This window comes from Tyto alba, unplaced genomic scaffold, assembly GCF_018691265.1.
Source record: "Tyto alba isolate M040663 unplaced genomic scaffold, T.alba_DEE_v4.0 Super-Scaffold_5, whole genome shotgun sequence".
Taxonomy (NCBI): domain Eukaryota; kingdom Metazoa; phylum Chordata; class Aves; order Strigiformes; family Tytonidae; genus Tyto; species Tyto alba.
In genome coordinates this window covers 20238347-20255250 of record NW_024881326.1, presented here as the reverse complement: position 1 = coordinate 20255250, position 16904 = coordinate 20238347, and the positions used below count along the sequence as shown (strand labels likewise).

The window sequence follows — 16904 nt, the reverse complement described above, 5'->3', positions numbered from 1 at the left end:
GCTGCCGCTGCGGCTGGCTGGCGGGAGCGGCGTGGGGATGCGCCCCGGCGCCCCCCCCCCCCCCGCGACACGCCGGAAAAACAAATCCCATTTAAAATAAATAGATAAATTAATAAAAATGAACTTTTCCCGCCGTTCCGCCTCCCCCCCCCCCCCCCCCCCGGACCTGCACTCACCAGGCGGCTGAGGCTGCGGCGGAGCATCGCGGCGGCCCCACCGCCCCTCACCGCCGCATCGCCCGGTTGCGGCGGGGCCCGGCTCCCGGGGCGCTCGGCTCCCGGGGCGCTCGGCTCCCGGAGGGCCCGGCTCCCGGGGCGCTCGGCTCCCGGGGTCCCGGCTCCCGGGGGGTCCGGCTCCCGGGGGGCCCGGCTCCCGGGGGGCCCGGCTCCCGGGGGGCCCGGCTCCCGGGGCGCTCGGCTCCCGGGGCGCTCGGCTCTTAGGCTGCCCGCGGGCCGCGCCGCCGGCCGCGCAGCACGCCCATGCCCGGCCCCGGCCCGGCCCGGCCCGGCTGGCGGCACTCCCCGCGCCCCCGCTTTTGTCCCGCCGCGCCCGGGAGGCGGGCCCGCTGCCCCGCAGCAGCCTGGGAGCTGTAGTACCGGGCCGGTGCCGGGGGGGGGAGCCCCGCCCGGGGCCCGGCCTGGGGGGCCGGGGCGGAGCGCGGCCGCGCCCCCAGCGAGCTGCTGGAGGGGGAGCGGGGGCTTGAGCGAAGCGCCGACCCCGCAGCCTTTGGGTTCTAGACCCCTTCTGCCCACCTTCCAAGCCCTCCCCGGCGCCGCGGCCGGTACAGTTTTACATTTAATACAAGACCCCACCCTCCCATGCCACAGCCCTGCTAATCACCCTCTGGTACAAAAGTCCAGTCCCCGCCTTGATGCTCAAGCACCATAAACACGCCTTGAAGCGCTTTCCCCTCCCCTAAGTCATGACCGACCGGAGAAGGTCTGTAGGGTCCCTTCGTGTTTTCCCCACTGCAGAGCCTTCCCCGGAGGGTCCACGCACACCCCCAGGATCCCTGCCTTGGGCAAGCTGAGCCAAACAGCCAGCGAGCCCAGCCTAATCCCCGGGGCAGCTCTGCGGCTCCTGAGCCCACAACCGCCCAGCTTTCCCCGGTGCCTCCAGCCTTTCGGCGACACACAGGCCAAACCAGTATCCTCTTCCCTCTGGGCTGGGATAACACACGAGTGGAAATGACACTCATCTGAAATAGTTTCCTTGAGGGACCGTGTCCCTGCTCCAGAGGCCACAGGGCACGAGACTGTTTCCACACAATCCACCAAAACGGAGAAAGAGGAGATGTAACTTAACAAAATCTACATTTTTCTATATCATGTTTGTGACACTGCCTGGTAATAAATCAGTGTTTTCTGGAGCAATATCCTCTGCAACAGCGCAGGGCAGGGACGTTTCCTGTTGCTGCCCCTTGCCAGCAGCCCTGAGCACCCCCGGGAGCAGGCGGGCTGCTCAACTCCACCCGCCAGGAGCTGCTGCCATTTCAGCAGCCTGCATTGCTCCTCGTTTAAAGCAGGCTTCTCCCTGGAAACCGAGCAAAACTCACCTTGTCACACCATGACTAGGCCCAGAGAGCAGCTGTGCGCTTCCAGAGACCTGGAAAACAGATTTTTCACTTGGCATTTTGAAAGCGAGGACAGTATCCTGTTGATTTTACTAAGGCTAAAACCAGTCGCATTTTCTCTACTTAAACACCAGCTGTCTGGCAATTTTACCCAGTATATTATATCTAAGCTCACACAGAAAGCCTGCCCTGGGCAGCACTGAAACAACAGTCAGGTGTTGGACAGGCAGGAACCTACTGGGGTTTTTCATTTTGTTTTTCTTTTTTTTTTTTTTTTTTTTTTTAACCCCAGTTATCCCAGGGCAGCAGTAGATGGATCCCACATCCCCACTGAGCAAGGCAGCATTCCCGAGGGGACAGCCAGAGCTTGTCCGAATCCTAACTGCAACCTTTCCACTATTCTCCGTGCAGCTGTGCTGTTACCTTTCCACACAAAAGCCTAACCACAACAGAGGAAACCAGACAACAATGCTAGGCAGTTCTAAACACATTCTAAAATAATGAATGGGAATTGTTAAACATCTTAATATAATGCCTAACCAGTTTAGCTCTAGACTTCCCTCTCCCACAAAACAGCAGAGAACTAAACTTAGATCAGCGCTATACTGCAGCTACAGCACTGCTTTTTTGATACTTTTCTGATGTTTTTCTAGCCTGCTTGTGCTGGCTAGAAGAGGGAATTGCTGTTCTCAGACATTTTTTCCTACTGCAGTGCCCTACGGTGGGTGTTGAACATATCAGTGATGCCAGATGAGCCACCAACCTTTGGGACCAGGCACCTGCATGTTTCCAAAGGCCGAGGCAGCCTGGCTGATGTGGTCCAGTAGGAAAAAAAAAAAAAAAACAAAAAACCAAAAAAACAGAAAAACAAACCAAAACCAAACAAAAAAACAGCTATATTATTTTCTGCCATAATATATTCCTACAGGTACTGTTACTCCTCATTTCTTATCCACATTAGCTGGTAAGAAGGGAGCTTGGTCTCACCAGCAGAAGAGACCAACTTGTCTCTTGTAGTAGATGCAGCTACACTCGTCTTTATGATTCCCATATTGTACAAACTGCAGCCCTTATCCCCTTTAGTTTGAAATGCTGTTGTCTTTATTTTTTAAAAGTTTGCTGGAGTTAGAACTAAAATGCAAGACAGACTGTGATATGGAATTAAGCATTAGACAGGTAATTAACTTCATTCACTATTGTCAACTGTGGCTATGGCTACAGTGCCAGAGAGACACCCTCTTCCAGGGAGCTCCCAGATGAAACAAGTCCAAGCAAGTCAGCACAGCTGGGAAGCAGGTACAAGCGAGCATTTGGTGTCCTATACTCAGCCAGAGCAGAACCATAGTCCCCTGCTGTGGACCAGACCACTTAAACCAGTCGATCTCCTTACTTACCCTGCACAGCCAAAGGCATGATTTCACTGGAGAAATCAAGGCTACTGTCATCCCCCCTTTTGCTGCTGACACAGTGGCCTTGGGGCAGCAAAACCCCTATCTCAGCAGAAACCATCCCACAGAGGGGAAGCAAAACAACCCTGACTGGGCTTTTTCACACCCTGAAACAGCCCGCATGATTCAGCTGCTGATCTGGTAGGGACTGTATCAGCTCACAGGTCTTTTACAAGGGAATCTGTTTTTAATACACCTTTTAATGTCACAAAGGGCCAGTCCCCTGCAGGGATAGCGCACACAGCACCAGCACGACCAAAATTCTGCATCCAGGCATGACCAGCCCATGGCACAGGGACCAGATTCCAGGGAGAATTTTGCACAGTACAGCTCAGCTGGGACCCATCACCACTTCAATCAGCAGGAGAAACCAGTTATCCAGTATATCAGACAAGCTCTCAGCAGGCTGCCAACCTGGGCACCAACAGTGACCCAAGAGATCGCTATGAGCTACTCGCAACTTGGGAGAGTCCATCAAATCCTTTCACAAAATACTTTTCATGGCCTGTAACCTTTGTTTTGAATGTTCACAGCGATGGAGGCTTTTGAACCCCAGTCCTTGGGCAGGTAGCTTAGCAGGAAGCGAGAGCCAGCCTCGCCACTAACCGGGGGACGCACGCTAACCCTCGCTGCTTTTTTTTTAAAAAACATTTTTTGCAATGTTCTTTGCTTCTTCTGCCATCGTGTGGCCATTTAGGGGATGGGAGCTGTCTCTGGAAGAACATGCCATTGGCTTGCCACGTTTTAAGACTGTTTTATGGATTTTTATAATATCTGGTAGAGTATGAAGTCAATGGAGATGTATTACTTCTCTTCAAGGTCCATCCTGCCTCCTGAGGAGTACTAAAAATTTCATTAATGCTGCGAGGGCTTGAATTAGATCTTGTTAATCCAGCTATTTAGATTGACAGCTAATTTCTTGTAAGGGCATGACCTCCCTGTTGACTTGCTGCTTATGGAGCTCCTGCTCACATTGGGCAAGAGAACTGGGGAAAGGGCCCTTGCTGCTACCCACTTTCAAAGTGATTTTTTTTTCCACCCCCCCCCCCCCTCCCTGCCCCAAGAACCATCCAGGGCCATCCCAGCTGGGAAAGTCTGAGTTCATGCTCAGGGCTGCTGCAGTTACAGCACTCTACAGAGATCAGCAGGACTCTGTACCTGTGGGAGAGGACCCTGATATGTGCCAGGAGCCCTTCCCTGGGGGGATGACAAGGAGCTGACAGTGCCATTTTTTTTTTTCCTCCTCCTGAACAGGGAAGATTCTTCACTGATTCAGTGACAAAGGTTGTTTCATAAGAAATTAGAACATTTTTGCCAGCAGATGCCAAGACAGAACCCCTGTCTGTTCACATCCAAGACTTTCAAATCCACCCTGCAGTGGCCTTTGCGTACCCTGCCTGCATAGGCTGACCAAGAGGCACGGGACCAGGACTTTGCCTTCTGAAAGCAGCCAAAGCCACACAAACACTATATCTGGAAGTCCTACACATGGCTCTTACCTGCTGACATCTGTGGGTTTTTCTCCTTGCCCCTCACCAAGGCAGGGTGGAGGCTTCATACTCCTCTAGCACCCATCTGCCTGGAGAAAGCAGGTCCCAGCCAGGATGGGCCAGCAAGCACTTGGCATGATGTCAAAGGTGTTACAAGGAGGAATTACATCATCCTTGCAAAACACCCACAGTAGAAGGAAGCCAATAGCTGTGTCTGCAGAGGGTTTTACGTGGAGGCATGCTTCAGTACTTCCTTGGAGGCTGCACATCCCATTGCCCCCAGCCAGCATGGTGTGACAAGCACCAGTGGAGAGCATCACGCAGTGCTCTTTTCCAAGGTCCTGCCTTGCAGCCTGAGCCAAAACCAGCTGCCTCGGACCTATCACTTCCACTGGGAAACCACAACCTGCAGCAGGGACCTCCCAGGGAGTGCTCTGGGCTTTCCCCAGCCTTCCCGGAAAAAGGAAGAGGCAAATTCAGAGCCTGCACTGAGCACTACGGAGTTGACTCAGCAGCAGCATCCACGCCGCAGTGTCCATTGAGCAAGGGGATCTGCGCATGCTTTTCTCCACCCCAAGTCCATTTTAAATCAATTTATCACTCCACCAGCAGCTTTCTTTGCTGGAGCAGGGCACAGGGTTCAGATGCTGCTAGCTGCAAGCCTGTGCAACAGTTGTGCCTTGCAACCTGTGAACACAAGCCCAACAAAAGAGCCGAGAAAAGGCCTACAAAATCGCCCCCCAAACCTTTTCCTACAGCTGCTCTATGCATGGAAGGAAGGTTGCAAAGTCTAATACAGGGCACAGCTTGAGTAGCAAGAAAAAGACTTACATCACAGGACAGGGATTTTGGCTAGAGTCTTGCTAAACCCAGCCGCACTGAAATATAAGTGTGATTTAATAAGGTGAAAGTTCTCTTACAGACAATGCCTGAGCTCTGATTGCTGCAGAAGAATTTAAAATGAAAACTTTTGGTTAATAAATTGGCTCTTGATTCCACATCCAGTGATATTCTGTAGCAAAAGCTCTTCTAATTAATACACTGATAGTCTTTCTCAAGAGACACTTTCCCCTGATAGTCTGAAATAACCTCTTCAAACATGCAGTGACTTTCAGAGTGATAATTTATGAAAGACTACCAATTTTAGTTAACAGAATTTCCCCCTTTAAAAAAAGCTTTTTATAAGAGGGGAAAAGACACAGAAGTACATTTGGTACATGATGCGACAATTCTATATACCTTAGATTCTAGCACATTCCCTTGTGCCCAAAGACAAATACATCCATTAAATAAATTTGATTATAGCCTTCCTCCCCCTGCCAGCAATAATATCTGCAACAAGGCTCATTTAACCTAGAAAGGGAAAATTTTCATATTTTCTTAATTTTCAGTCCTTGTTATCTTCTTTCCCTGCAAAGTCTAATAGCCTCTTTCATAACAATCCAGAGAGTCTTGGGGAAATACTCTCACCTAATTAAGCCTTGTTTTTTCTAATAATTCTGCAGAATACTTGACAGAAAACACTCCAGCTCTCATTTTTAGTGTAATACAACAGAGGATCTACAACTGATAACAAAAACCCAAAAGAAACCCTGTGCATGGTTATTCATTATTCAATGTATGCAGCCTCCATGAGCTGTAAGGGGGTGAAAGCTGCCCGATACCACACGCCAGCATTTTGTAGCTCAATATTTTGAATGATCTCAAGGAAATCAGCTGTGCCATAGTGTGCTTACCCAGAGAGAATAAAAATATTTCCCAACACTTCCCTTTTCTGACTCGGGTAGGAAACTGCCACAAGAGCATGCTGGCACGCAGCCCACCTGAGTCAGAGGGTAGGAGCTGCAAGCATGAGAAAGCGTACATATCAACCAACTTCTCAAGCTCAAAACCGCTCCAAGCTTTTATCAACTCAAATACCCATTCCAATGTTTAAAATCCACTAACCTTGCTCGTATGTATTTATTTAAGTATATACTTACTGTAACCAGCTTTTGACAGCAGTGTAACCTGAGAAAGAGCCCCACACCTTAGCTCTGCCTGATCAGCACATTTGCAACACCCCCAGCCCCATCCCAAGGGATGGCAAGGCCAGGGAGCAGAGGCTGCTCACCTCCCCACCACCTACCACTGCTGGGGGGGGAAAAAAAAACCAAACCTTTTTATTAATTTTTTTTTTTTTTTTTTTTACATTTGGTAAAAGACCTTCACCATCCCAGGCTCGATCCCCAGGAAAGCCCTGGGCTTGCCCTGGCTGTATATATACCCTACAGCACGTGATGGGATTTACAGGGAGGCTGATGGGGAATGAGTAGCACCTGCAGGCACCCCGCAGGATGCGACCCATTGCATTTGCTTTGCAAAACACCCGTTAGCAAGGATCACTTGCACTTGTGCTTAATGGCCTTTACAGTCCTAAACCAATGTTCAAATTCCACTGTCTGAGTTGCTCCCTCAAAAATTGCTTCCTGGCTCCTTCTTTTGTAATCTGGGGTTAGCGAAGGAGTGGACAAAGAACCATCATGTTTTCCACACAGTCGCACATCTCCATCTCTTTGTTGTTCACCCTCATCAGGCCTGGCTGCTGCTGGGTCATGCCAGCCCACAGCTCCCCAATACATGGGGCACCCCGGGACCAGGCTCACCTTCCCCGTCCTGCCCCTCGGAGCGTGGGTCATCCTCACTGCTGGTGTGAGGAAGACTGAGTCCCAAAGGATCTCTGCATCCGAAAGCTAGACATGATGGCGAGACCCACAGTGGTTCACACTCCCCTGGAAAGGCTCATCTAGGAGAAGAAAATGCATAATTGAGGTTTTTATAAATAAAATACAACAGACGATGCACAGCAGGAGACATACCTGTGAATCTTGACAACATCTTGCCATGGGGGACCTCCCGCCCTGTCCACACTTGTGGGACAAGTCAAGGGCTCTCAGAGGAGCTCTTGGAATCAATGTCACCTTCCCCATATTCTCCTGGGGGGTAGAGAGGAGCAAGGAGGAGTTAAAAAATAAAGTGTAATTGCTGGCTAAGGCCAGCCAGTGGGCAGAAAGCAAAGTGTAAAGAAGAAGGCGAAAGCATATCAGGGCCACGGGTGCAGGCGGAGGGGCCGGCTCGTCTGCCAGGCTCTCCTCCAGGTCTTCCTGCTGCCGGGCAAGCTCGGTGATGTGCTGTACGCTGGAGGACTTGGCAGCCTTATTAGCACTGACCAAGCAATGATCTTCCCACCTCACTTCTCAAAGGAGCAGTAGTCTCTCTCCTACCCTCCAAATTTCAGCCCAGGCAGTTAAATTTTGATAGTGATAACAGGCATCAGAAAAAAAATCCAATTGTGCAAAGTAATGTTGGTATGAGGAGGTGGGACTGGCCATACCCTGGTGTAGGTGTATGCCCACAGGCACTTGCTGAAACATCTCTTCATCTCCTCCTGGCACCAGACAAGCCTTCACCAAGTTTTGCAAAGCTCAGACAAGCGCAGCCTCCCTCCCTCCTTCAGGCTTAAAAGGACACGTGCCATGGAGGGATCTGCTGGTGGCCATGCCAGCAGCCGTGGGTTGCCTGAAGAAACACCACTGAGGGGAAGTGGGCTGCAGACATGCAAAACTCACACATGCTTCTGCATCACCAGTTTGCAACAAATGCAGCCTCAGCCCAGGCTGAGGCACCACAAAAACACTCTTGGAAGCAGGAACCAGGTTTTGCCTAACCCGATCCTCCTGAGACAGCTTCTCTGGAAACCTGAAAAGAAGGATGTGCAAGATAATATAAAAATGCTTAAATGCAAAGCACGGTTGTGTCACCCAGCTGGCTCCAGTCCTCCCAGCAGAAAATGATGTCGATAGCATTTACTTTCTGCATCAGTAGACAGAAGATGGGTCTCCCCGGGGCAGTTGCTGTTGCATCACTTCGTGCTTCTCAGCACATTTGGAGCTCCAGCGCTTTCCAACAAACCCAAGATGCATGGGAAGGTGCTACTCACCACCGCCTCATTTTCGGGGCCGCCTCCTCGAGGCAAGCACCGCTGCTGGGCACCACGCCTGGCCTCGGTGTGCCCTCCAGCACATCGGACGTGCTGGGACCGGCCTGGGCAGAGCTGCAGCTCGCCCCGCTGGCAGCAGGCAGGGCACCGAGGACCACACCTCCCGGAGACCCCCTCCCCTGGCTGGGTAGTCAGCCATCAGGCCGTAAGATGAAGAGCAGGAGGAGAACGATGGGAAAAGGAGCCCTGCCCAACCTGCCTGCCCCACGTGTGCACCCTCTGCCACGGCCACTGCTTTTCACGCGTGGCGGGAGTAGCCCAGCCCATTACCCCGTGGCATGGAATAGCCGTTAATTAATATATTTCGGCTTATCTTTGATCACACAGATCTCAAGGTCACATTTCTGAGATGTTTCCAGCTTTGAGATAGACCATTTTTAACACGCAGTTGTTGCTACTCACTTTGTGAAGAGGATTAAAGTTGTATTCCCGGTTGGTGCCGCCCAGGATTGTCTCCTGGTTGTAGGAGGGATTAGCTGCTCTACAGCCGCGGATACACCAGGGTAAGGGGGTTTGATTCTGAAATGTGTTTGAACTGCCTGTCCGCACCACTCACCTGAGCTCACTAGGGGAGAGTGTGTTGTGTCGGATCAACCCGACCGGTTTCTTACAACTGGCTCCCAGGGAAAGTTTCGTTCTGCTGCCCAGCAGCGCCAGCGGGGCCGGTTCTGCCTCTGGCCTTGCCTCGCTGGCCGTCTTCTCCGGCTTTGGGTGCCACACGGGGCACGCTGTGTCCCTGCGTGGGTGCCGAGGAGCCGCGGGGAGCACCAGAGGGAGCTGGCTGCCGGGCGCTCCCAAACCCGCTCCGCTCCCGATTTTCAGAGCCGTGGCGAGCGAGGTTCAGCCCCGACACACCCATGGGCTGGTTTGGGGTCCCGGCTGTCTCGGGGTGGGGGCTTGGCCTCCTCCCAGACCCAGTGGGTGTATGAGGAGTGGCTGTTAGATGGGAAGAAACTTTTAATGTTTCTATCCCCGTGGCCATCCATGACCCCAGTGGAAGAAGCCTGGCTGGCAGGCTGGACCCCCGGGGGGGCACGCACGGCCCCAACCCACCCCGGGCTCCACCGCAGGCACGGGGCCCCGCTTTGCCCTCCCACATCACCCGCAACACCGACACTGCAGGGATCTCCACCAGCCAGAGACAAGGGTTTACTAAAAGTGCTGTATTTACAGGCCAGTATTAATTTGTGCTCTTGTTATTTACAATTTATTTACAATTAATCCTTATAGTCACTGACAGTTGAATGTGGCAGTTAGACAGAACTTTACAGAGGACTGGCAAGGCGGAGCAGCTGGAGTTTCGCTTTTTTTCATCCCTGCCCAGGGAAGGGCTTTAGTGATTTTTCTTCCCCCCCCGGACCACAAAGGCATTGCCTGTTAATCAGTAATCATGGGAGTAGAGGTGACTCACGCTGCCGCAGCCATGGAGGGAAAACTGCTGCACTCCTGACTTCATGTAAAGTGTTTCCAGGGCTGACGGCTGGTTTCCCCGCACGTGTGCCCAGCCGGAGCCCGGCAGCACAAACCCCCCGGCACGGCCCAGCCCCCATCACTGTGGCTCTGCCGGACACGGTGCGTGTGGCAGACGGGTTGTGCGGGGATGCGGATGCCGCTCGTCCTCCTGTCTCAGAGCTGAGCTGAGCACAGATCAGAGACCACCCCGGGGCCGCAGGGTGCCAGGCTGTCAGGGACACGGGAGGATTTTGCGTCACTTACAGGTCACCACTGTCCCTCCCGGGAGGATGGCAGGATCAGGAGGAATGATCCTGGGGAAGGAGCCTCCAGCAGCCTCCCCCACCAGCTGCCGTCGAGCCAAGCCTTCGCTGATGGGCTGCAAAGATGCACAGAGGAAGACGGGCATCACCCTCCTCAACCGTGCGAGGGGGCTCCTGACAGCCCTGCCAGATGTGGCTGGGGGCTGGGTGAAGCTCCTCCACAGACCACCCGTGACTGCCCTCCCACCTTCACCAGCAGCAAATGGGACTTGTCCTGGTGGCAGCCAGGGACTGACTGAGGGGCTGAGTCAGCCCCTGATCTGCGAAGACAGCTTTGCCTGGGCATAGGTTGGTTTGAGAGACAGGCTTTTCCCCTAGATATTTGCTCTGATCTGCCTCTCTTCCACAGATTTGGTCGGGTTCAGACCGAGTTTGCCACAGAATACTAACACGGGGTCAGCAAGTGGCCGGCTATTCCCTTTTCAGACGGGTTTGCAGACCAGCTGCCAGGGAGGCGTCTTACAAAGGGACTTTTGGCTTGCTCCCGCGGATCCCTGGTTTTCAAGCCATGCAGAGGACAACGATGTTGTTCATGCCCCAGGACTGCCAGCCCTGGCCAAAGCACCCCAGAAGCCCTGCACGAGCGTGGGTCCCACTGTCACTGCAGTCTGGGCTCCCCTGGGACCACACATCCCCTGGGACGTGCCTTCCCTGCTCAGGGTGTGATGGCAGACGGCTGCTTCCTCTGCTCCTGCCTCATCTTCAGAGCCAGCATCGCCTGGCGGTACAAGTCTGGGGAGGAAGGGAAGTGGTCAGGCAGAGCGAGGGCTGCAAGGACACGCTGAGCTCCAGCACGGAGCACTCGTGAGGCCTACCCACACCCCACCTGAGTCCCCAAAACCTGTAGGGTTGGGGAGGGGTGGGTGGGAACCTGTTGCTGGGGCTGTGGGGTGTGTAATCGGGCTGCTGCAGGGGTGTGCTGGGACATGGGTGCGAGCTGGGAGCATCCCTGGAGCGGGGCTGGGGAGCGGGGTAACGCTTTGCCTAATCGCAGCCAAACTGGGAGAAGGCATCCAGCCTGCCCCGCCGTCGTGCGGCGGCCCATCTGCCTCCCCAAAAGCCCCCACCTTGCCTTGCAGCAGCACTTGTTTGTGCCCGAGTCCCCACACCAAGCACCCCATGGCCAAGGGCTCCTGCACAGCTCACGCCCCGCTGCCAGCAGGCCAGACCCTCTGACACTTTTCAGCAAAATCTCTCCTGGGAAATACCAACCAAAGGTGCTTGAGACCTCCTCACGCTGCTGCTCCACAACAGGCTCCTGCGACTTGATTTTATTCTTGATTTTCTTCTTCTTTTTCTTTTTCATGCCCTGCCCTGGATGGAGAAATACAAAATTTCAGGCACCGCATCTGAGCAGGGATGCCTTTGTCACCAAACCAGCTGAGAGGACTGCTGCTGGCGGATCCGCAGTCCTCTACCACCTCCGTGCGCCAGCCCCTGCGGAGATGCTCAGAGGTGTCTCTCCTCTCCCCCGGCCAGACTCCCACGACCCCGCTCTGCGCCCAGCTCACCTGCAACCAAAGCTAACCGAACGGCAGGACCGGTGGTCTGGCACATCGCCACATTGCTGGGTCCCCAGACCACCCCGTAGTGTGACTCCAGGGTTCCCGGTGGCGCCAGCAGCTCCCCGCAGCCCCCTCTCACCTGGGTGGGGGGTGTCTGTCCCGGCAGGCGTGGGCTCCTCCTGCCCGACCCTGTTGAGGGGCAGCAGCCCCCCAGCAGCCCCGGCTCGGTTGTCACCCCCTCCTCCTGGTCCCTCCGGCTCCTCGGCTGGGCTTGGCTGCCCTGAGCCCTTCTTCCTCACCTTCACCTTCCTCTTCCTCCTCCCGGGGCCCTTTGTGCCCTCCTCCTGGGCAGGGGAAGGGGGATGAAGGGAAGGTGGCGGGACCCTCCTTCCCCCCCAGCCCCATCCCATGGGGGGTATCTTCTCTCACCAGGGGCAGGAGGCGGCGGAGGGGCCGCAGTGGCCGGTTCTCCTCCGTCTTCCCCGTGCCATCTTGGGCACCCTCCCCGGGGGGCGGCGGGTCCCTGGCGGGGCGAGAGCATGGAGGGGATGGGGGTGAGCCCCGAGGGGAGGCAGGGGTGGGGGGGCAGAGGGGGGACAGGGACACGCACCCACCTGCGGGTGGGTGTCCGGGCACGGGCAGCCCGCGGGCCGGGGTCTGGCGGCGGAGCGGCGGCCGGGGCGGTGCGGAGGAGCCAGCGCAGCCCTTGCAGGGTGGCTCGGGGGGTGCCCCGCTTGGCGGCACAGGGCTCCTGCGTGCCGAGGGGCAGGGGTCAGCCCCGGCGGGGAGCGGGGAGGAGCGGGGAGGGACGGGGCAGCCCCGCACTCACGATGCGGCAGGGCGAGCGGTTCGCGTTGACCAGCCGCTCCAAGGACAGGCGCTCGATCAGCTCGCAGGGCAGCAGGGCGGCCGCCACGTCTTGCTTGTTGGCCAGCCTAGGGCACGGGGAGAGCGGAGCGCGGCCGTCACCCCGGCCCCTGGGCGCCTCGCCGCACCACGGCGGGGCAGGCTGGATGCCTTCTCCCAGCTTGGCTGCGATTAGGCAAAGCGTTACCCCGCTCCCCAGCCCCGCTCCAGGGATGCTCCCAGCTCGCACCCGTGTCCCAGCACACCTCTGCAGCAGCCCGATTACACACCCCACAGCCCCAGCAACAGGTTCCCACCCACCCCTCCCAAACCCTACAGGTCACATCCTTACAGCAAGATTGGCTTCCCGGAGACGTCGGGATGGCTCAGGACACGGCTCAGGACCTTGCGGGCCTCCTCTATCCGCGCCAGGTCACTGGAGTCCAGGACGAAGAGGAGCCCGTGGGCCCCGCTGTAGTGGCTGCGCCAGGCGCTGCGGGAGCGCTGGCCCCCCGGCAGATCCACCAGTGTCACCTCGAACCTGTCCACCCGCAGGCGGGTCTGGCCGGGCTGCGCCACGGGCAGCACCTCGCCGGCCAGCGCTGCGTGGGGGAGAGGGCAGAGAGCTGGAGCAGTGGTACCCGGGAGCATCCCTGCTGCATCTGCCTCCTCCTCCCCCGGCCACATCCCCGCTCCCAGGGCTGCCCCGGGGCACGGCCAGAGCCCCACACGCCCCCCCCCCCCCCCCCCCCCCAACACAGCAGCTCTATTTCAAGGGTCTCGGTCCTTCAGGGCTCGGGGATTTGGTTACAAAGGACCATAAAGCTGCTGCCTCCAGCCGAGGCCAGTGCCGGGGCTGTGCTGCTCCTCACCTCTCTCTATGTCCATGATGACGGAGGTTTTCCCCGCATTGTCCAGCCCCACGACGAGGATGGTCACCTTCCTGGGGAGTGGCAACAGCGGGTGAGCACCCCAGAGAAAGGCTGTGCTCCCTGGGGAGCGGTGACCGCTGCTGGCCCCGGGGCTCCTGGGCAAGGGGCTCCCTCTGCACGGTGTCCATGCCTTGGCCAGGAGAGGAGCAGGACGGTGCCGCAGGCTCGGGCTGAGCGAGGGCAGGGACAGCCCCCGGTGCTCGGGAGATGGTGAGGATGGAGGCACCCGGAGCCAGCCCAGCACAGCGGGAACAACCACACTGCGGGGCCTTCAATGTGCTTCCCACAGCAAGGATTTCTTTTCACACCGCATAGGATTAAGCAATGACATGCACAGGCCAAAAAGGTTGTTCCTTACATGCAAACAGTTAATGATTGCTCTTGGTGTCCTTCCTTGTCAGTGAGTTATAGGTATACACAGCTAGGGAGAGGTAGCAAGGACATTTTACAATCTTCTGCCTGGACTCAGGGGGTTTTTCCTGTTGCTAAACAGTCCTATTTGGTCTCCAGTGACGTGCTCCACCAGAGCAGAATGTTTTCCCTGTGGCTGACAAGCCACAGTAATCATTCCCAGTGTTGTTTTCTTCCTTAACCATACAGCCCAGGCTGCGTGGGCAGCGCGGCTCCACCTCCGGCATTACGGCAACGCGTCCTCGCTGACGGGAGAGGGCCAGAACCCCCCTCCCCACCCGCAGCGTCCGCCCCGGGCCGGTGCAGTGCCATCCCCAAGGGATTAACCCGGGTCTCCCAACACACGCAAACACTGCAGGTGGTTCAGTTCATCCTCCCCAGCTTCCTCGGGGAGCTGCTGCCTTTGCGCAGGGGGAATCCTGCTGGGAGCGTTCCCGCGTGCGCACCCCTGCCCGCTGGAGGGGCGGATGGGACTCACGCCCACCTCGCTCCGCGGTTTGGGGACGGTTCGTGCCACGGGCCCCGGCTCTCGTAGTGTTCCCGCAGCGCTGTAAACGCGTGGGTAAATGTCGTGCCCCCTGGGGACCCCCGAGGGACGGGCACGGGGACCTACCTGATGGGCTCCTGTATGGCCTGCAGCCACGACCAGCAGTGGGAAAAGAGGTGGAACATGCTCGGCAGCCCTGGGTGGAGGGATGGCTTCTCTTCGGCACCTACGAAGAGAGCAGCCCGGCCCGTCCCTGTGCTTCGTCCTCCTGCCTGTGCCTTCTCCCCAGGGCGAGGAGCATCCCCACTCATGGTGGGGAGCTGCTGCCTCCAGCCCGGTGCCCACAAGCCAAACCTGGGGACGAACCCCAGCCCCCTGGGCAATACCCCACGGGCACGGACCCCCCAGCCGGACCCTGCCCCGACAGCCCCTTCTTGCATCGCCGGAGTGCCAGTCAGCCCCTCACCCTCTCGTCCCCGCCGCGCCGCCCCTGCTCACACCCCCTTTTCCTAGCAGCTGCTTAAATCTAATCGGGATTTAAATTATTTACTCCTCGCAGCCTCCTTAATCCTGGTGGGTCGGCCCCGGCCGGTGGCTGCTGGGACATGGAGTGCTGGGGGGCAGCCCGCTGTGCGGGGCAGCGCGGCAGGGCACTGCATTGCCCACCCGGCTGCACCCCTGCGGCGCTGGGCAACCTCATACCTCCGGCGCTGGTTTAAATGGCTCGTGGTGGGGACATCGCCTGACAGCCCACGTGGGGTTTCCAGCCGAATTGGTGTCTCCTCTTAACGAGCGGCTCCTTGCTGCCTAAGCCCTTGTGTGGATTTTTCCCTGCGTGACGTGCACGGCTCTGCTGCCCACAGGGCGGAGGGACATCACCGCTCACTGTGTGTATTTCATGCCCTAACGAGGCACCCACTGAGCAGCAGCAGGTCCTGTGCTGCTCGGAATAGAAACACCAACCAGCCTGAGCAGGCGCCTGGCTGGGAGCAGGGAGGCAGGGGGGACTCTCGGTCAATGGGGCAGGGAACAGAGCCAAAAGAGCCCCAACTCCTTGATCTGCAACCCTGAAGCTCTTATCTTGCTCCTCAGGTTTCCTGCTGCTTTTGCCAGCGAGGGTTGCCCTCCTTGGCACGCTGCTGCTGCTGTGCGTGGAGGAGAAGAGGCTGCACGGGCATGTCTGAGCCGCAGGGGCTTTGGGTGTGGGAGGGAAGGACATGAGACCCTCCAAAAGCCACACTGGGGAGCAAACAGGGATCCCGCGGGCTCACATCGGTCCATGCTAAACGTCCAGCACCAGCAACACTACCTTGCTCAGCAGAGTCCCAGCCATGAGCCAAGGATGCTGAGATGCTGCCAGGCATCCCACAGCTCCGGGATGGCCCCAGGGGTGCAAGCCCAAGCTGGGCACGGCCCCCCTGTCCAGCCCCACACATTACTGGGAAGCTCGTCCCTCTCCCCTGGGCAAGGGAGCTGCCCCGGAGCTGTGCCGTGAGCAAGGAGCCGCGTGTGGTTAATGATTGATGGAGGAAGTTTCCGTACCCATATCACAGCCGCAGGCAACAATATTTGGGGTGACTGTTCCCCCCATGCTGCTGTTGGTGGGGCAGTGGCTGCACCTCAGCTGCCTGAGCCTGGTGCAGGGACAGAGCCCTGTCCCCAGCCTGATGGCTTTCCCTGGTCTCTCCCGTGCCAGCAGCCCACAGGACCAGTGGCAGCGCCAGGTTTGCAGGCAGCAAGGGCCTGGGAAGCCTTTTGTGAAATTAGCTGTACCAGGGCCGAAATGACTTGCTGGAAGCATCAGCACCTGCCTCTGTGCCTCGGGGTGGCACTGCCAGAGGATGGCCGGGAAGGGGACGGGAAGAGGCACGACGACGGGTGCTATAAATAGGGAAGTGCCATGTGGCAGGCAGCCCTGGATGCAGCGGCACGGCCTCCCCGCGAGGCAGTGAGAGCTGGTCTCCCTCCGGCACCGATGGATTTCCAGAGGTCTCTGAGCAATTGGGCCCTGCTGCTTTTAAGACAAGTGTCCAAAAAATCCCTGGCCAAATTGGCGCCGTTGACCGGGAAACTCCCTGGGTGCCTGTGGCAGCTCCAGGTGCCCCCTCCCGATGCGTGCACACAGGGCTCAGTGGCTGGGAAAACCTCCAAACCCACCTCAAAACTCTTGAAAACCCACATTCGACTCCCGAGAGGCGGCGCGAGGGCCAAGCCCTGATCGATGGGCATTTTGCCGGGCCCGGGCTCAGGTTACAGAGCGGGTGGCTGGCCCTTCGCCTGCGCAGCCAGCCGGCCGGGGTGCAGCCACAGCCCCCCTGCCAGCGCCGCGGGGACCCCCCGGGCAGTGCCAGCGGGGACCCGCAGCAGCCGTCCAGGTTTCCTTGGTGACTGTTGCCAG

The 16904-nt window shown here is 57.2% G+C and overlaps 2 protein-coding genes across 16 annotated transcripts in view; both read right to left on the bottom strand.

The window, feature by feature from the left end:
• ATP11C (ATPase phospholipid transporting 11C) overlaps positions 1–314 on the bottom strand; it is a 57464-nt gene extending 57150 nt beyond the window's left edge. For all 8 annotated transcript variants that reach the window (XR_006166936.1, XM_042807198.1, XM_042807192.1 and 5 more), the window contains exon 1: positions 177–314. Coding sequence is in view for 7 of the 8 variants with exons in the window: in XM_042807198.1 (XP_042663132.1) it covers positions 177–203 (27 nt within the window). In the remaining variant the exon portion in view is untranslated. The remainder of the gene's footprint in view (positions 1–176) is intronic.
• A 9371-nt stretch (positions 315–9685) lies between these two features.
• Positions 9686–15284, bottom strand: ARL13A (ADP ribosylation factor like GTPase 13A). 8 transcript variants are annotated; one of them, XM_042807552.1, is made up of 10 exons: positions 15209–15284; positions 14633–14732; positions 13549–13619; positions 13029–13278; positions 12660–12765; positions 12445–12581; positions 12260–12353; positions 11970–12174; positions 11538–11639; positions 9686–10381 (listed from the first exon to the last, which is right to left on the bottom strand). In XM_042807552.1, exons 2-10 carry the CDS (start codon positions 14689–14691, stop codon positions 10302–10304), a joined length of 1104 nt encoding a protein of 367 aa, XP_042663486.1. In that variant the 5' UTR covers positions 14692–14732; positions 15209–15284; the 3' UTR covers positions 9686–10301. The 8 variants fall into 8 exon arrangements, 6 of the variants coding, with proteins under 6 accessions (XP_042663486.1, XP_042663483.1, XP_042663484.1 ...); XM_042807549.1 differs by lacking the exon at positions 15209–15284 and adding an exon at positions 14973–15027; XM_042807550.1 differs by lacking the exon at positions 15209–15284 and adding an exon at positions 14908–14941.
• Positions 15285–16904: the final 1620 nt, after the last annotated feature.